At 52.0% G+C, this 2578-nt stretch overlaps 1 protein-coding gene across 1 annotated transcript; it reads left to right on the plus strand.

Moving 5' to 3' along the window:
• Positions 1-377: 377 nt before the first annotated feature.
• LY79DRAFT_678645 (uncharacterized protein) lies at positions 378-1698 on the plus strand (the record flags this gene model as incomplete). Its single annotated transcript, XM_060564507.1, has 2 exons — positions 378-934; positions 1005-1698. 2 exons carry the CDS (start codon positions 378-380, stop codon positions 1696-1698), a joined length of 1251 nt encoding a protein of 416 aa, XP_060408111.1.
• Between the last annotated feature and the right edge of the window lie 880 nt (positions 1699-2578).

The following is a 2578-nucleotide window of genomic DNA, read 5'->3' on the forward strand; positions in this document are numbered from 1 at the left end:
CTGACTTCAAATGCAACGTTAACCTCATAGATGCAAAAAACACATCAGAATAGAGTTAACTGTGAAGGGGATGACTAAGAGATATCAAATGAGGTATGATCAGTATTGATACCACGTGCCTGCCCATTCTGCTAGTTTTGCTTCCTAACAACTGCGCCTTACCTTGCTCAGAGACTATCTATTATCGGTTATCAAAGCAAAGGGCACTTCACAAGGACATTACACTCGCTATCTGCCCACTCTCATCTTTCGCAATCTGTCTCAGTTAGTATTAACTCGTCCACCTACCCACTTCATCTTCTTCTTCACGCCTGAGCTTGCCCCTTGAATCTTCATATACCCCGACTAGTAGGGTGTCTGTTGTCAAGGAAAGAAAGATGCTTATTTCTCACATCCTCGTCCATGCAACTTTTGCCATTGGTGCCCTCAGCACGGCGTCTCATGCTCCCGCTGAGGATAGCATGGCCACAAAAACTGGTGGCACTGACGAGGTCGTCAACAATGCTACGCCATACATCATCAGCGCTGTTCCCAACTCTACGCTTCTGGCACGCGACGACGTTCCCCCGCACGACTGCGAGGACATCCTCCGTCGTGCCATCACGCCGGAAATCGACTGCTCTTACTCTTGGGAGAACTGCGGCTTTGACAACCATCTGGAGTACCGCATCCGTATCAACGCCGTCGGCAAGACGAGTCCCAAGTGGTGCGAGATGATGTTCCATTTGGTTCAGCGAGCCATCAACTACCATATCCGCCAGGAGGAGTGTGACCGGACCTATAGATCCAACGAGAACGGTAACGGGATGGTAGTCGTCCTCACTCTGCCCAAGCCAATCGCCAAGTTCGGCGAGTGGCGCCTCAGGGTCGAACAGGCCATCAAGGACAATTTCTGCGCCGGGGGTCCCGAGCTTACATATTGGGTCAATGAACGGTAAGTCCAGGCTCGGTCCCTTCTAGATTATCAGTCATGATCAGCCTACTGACAATTCTCCTGCAACCAGGTGCTACCGTACCAGCATTTGCCGCAGCCGCTGGTGGAAGCGGTCCCTCGCTGAACTCTCTGGGAATCTGCCCGAGATGATGTCTCCCGCCAGAGAGATAGAGCCAGCCTTCTTCCGTCACGCGGCTCCAATCACTGCCACAACCGTCTCCGTTGAGCCTACCACAACCAACATCGTCCCTCGCGATGAGCCTGCTCCCATCATCGTCAACCAAGCTGCCATGGCTGCCGACTCTGGTGTCCACGGCAAGGTTGGGGAGGACTTTGGGCCCGTTGACAAGTGCCCGGACCATACAGACGAGCAACACGCCTGTGGCAGCGTCGACAAGTCTCTCATCAGTTCCGTCGGGGTCCACTGCTTCTACGACCGTGGACAGGGCGAGAACATCAACCAGCTCGATTACAAGGTCACCATCAACCCGACCGGTCAAAACACCGCATGCTGGTGCGACCGCCTCCTGGCCGCTGTGCGAGCTCGTTGCCCCCAGGGCCAAGCCAACTGGGCCTACCCGCTTCTTAAGTGCAATGCAGAGCACATGAGCAACGAGCTTGGAAAGGGCATACACGTCAACTTTCACAGCAACGCCTGGGTTGCTGGCAAAGACAACCGCGAATGCATCAAGGCGGCCATCGAGTCCACTAATTGCGGCATCGCCACTCACTTTGACAGAGGCGGGTGCTTTGAGAATCATTAGAGGGGAGAGCACTGGCGTGGTTTGACCAGTATATCGAATTCATGATGCATGGTTGAAGACTGGATGTAGTGCGCACGCAGTAGTTAGCTTGCACCAATGTGGAGCGAATAGGGCTATGATGAATCCAAAGAGCCTTCCGGAGCACATGACTCGGTTACTTTCGCAATGTATCCGCAAATTGATCATCTTGTGTTCACTTATGGCTTTCGCGGCAAGCTTCACCATTCAACCACTGCTAAACTTCAAGACCGCATCGCTTCGGCACGTAGTGCAAGAAGACAAATATGGTTATATCTTTACCAGCACCTAGGTATATCCCGAATCTTGGTCCACATGAAGCAACAGTCCACTCATATACGCCGTTGAGTGATTGTAATTCTACCCCCACCATGCGCAGAAGGTGATGACAGGGATGTGACACGACATTTTACGAGTGCAGGTAAGCCGCAGTCATACGTGTTGATGTATTAAAGTCCCCGAAACACGACTCACAAGCCAATCTCAATAATTAGATCCTTGACCTGACGCGTCATGACGACCTGCCGCTCGGTAGTTAAAGGCTAGCTGGGGCAAAACTGTCGCCGCTTTGTATGCAAACTCCGCCAGGCGCGGCTGGGCTAGCTTTGAGGTTTTGAAATTGGAACATTGCGATCCAAATTCGATAAGCCGGCCTTGTGTTGCAGGTGTATGCGAACACGCCAGCTTTTGCCCTTTGTCGTGAAGCTTGGAATAGCTTCGTGTGGCCAGTATTATCAGTGACCGCCACTTGAGATGTGGCGTACCATCCGCACGGACTGTCTCGACTTGGTGTTTCTACCCATTCTCCGGTTCATAGATAGTTTCTTAACAGGACAACTACTTTATTCACAAAAGATTAGAG

This window comes from Colletotrichum navitas (assembly GCF_030913465.1).
Source record: "Colletotrichum navitas strain CBS 125086 chromosome Unknown LY79scaffold_118, whole genome shotgun sequence".
Taxonomy (NCBI): Eukaryota; Fungi; Ascomycota; class Sordariomycetes; order Glomerellales; family Glomerellaceae; genus Colletotrichum; species Colletotrichum navitas.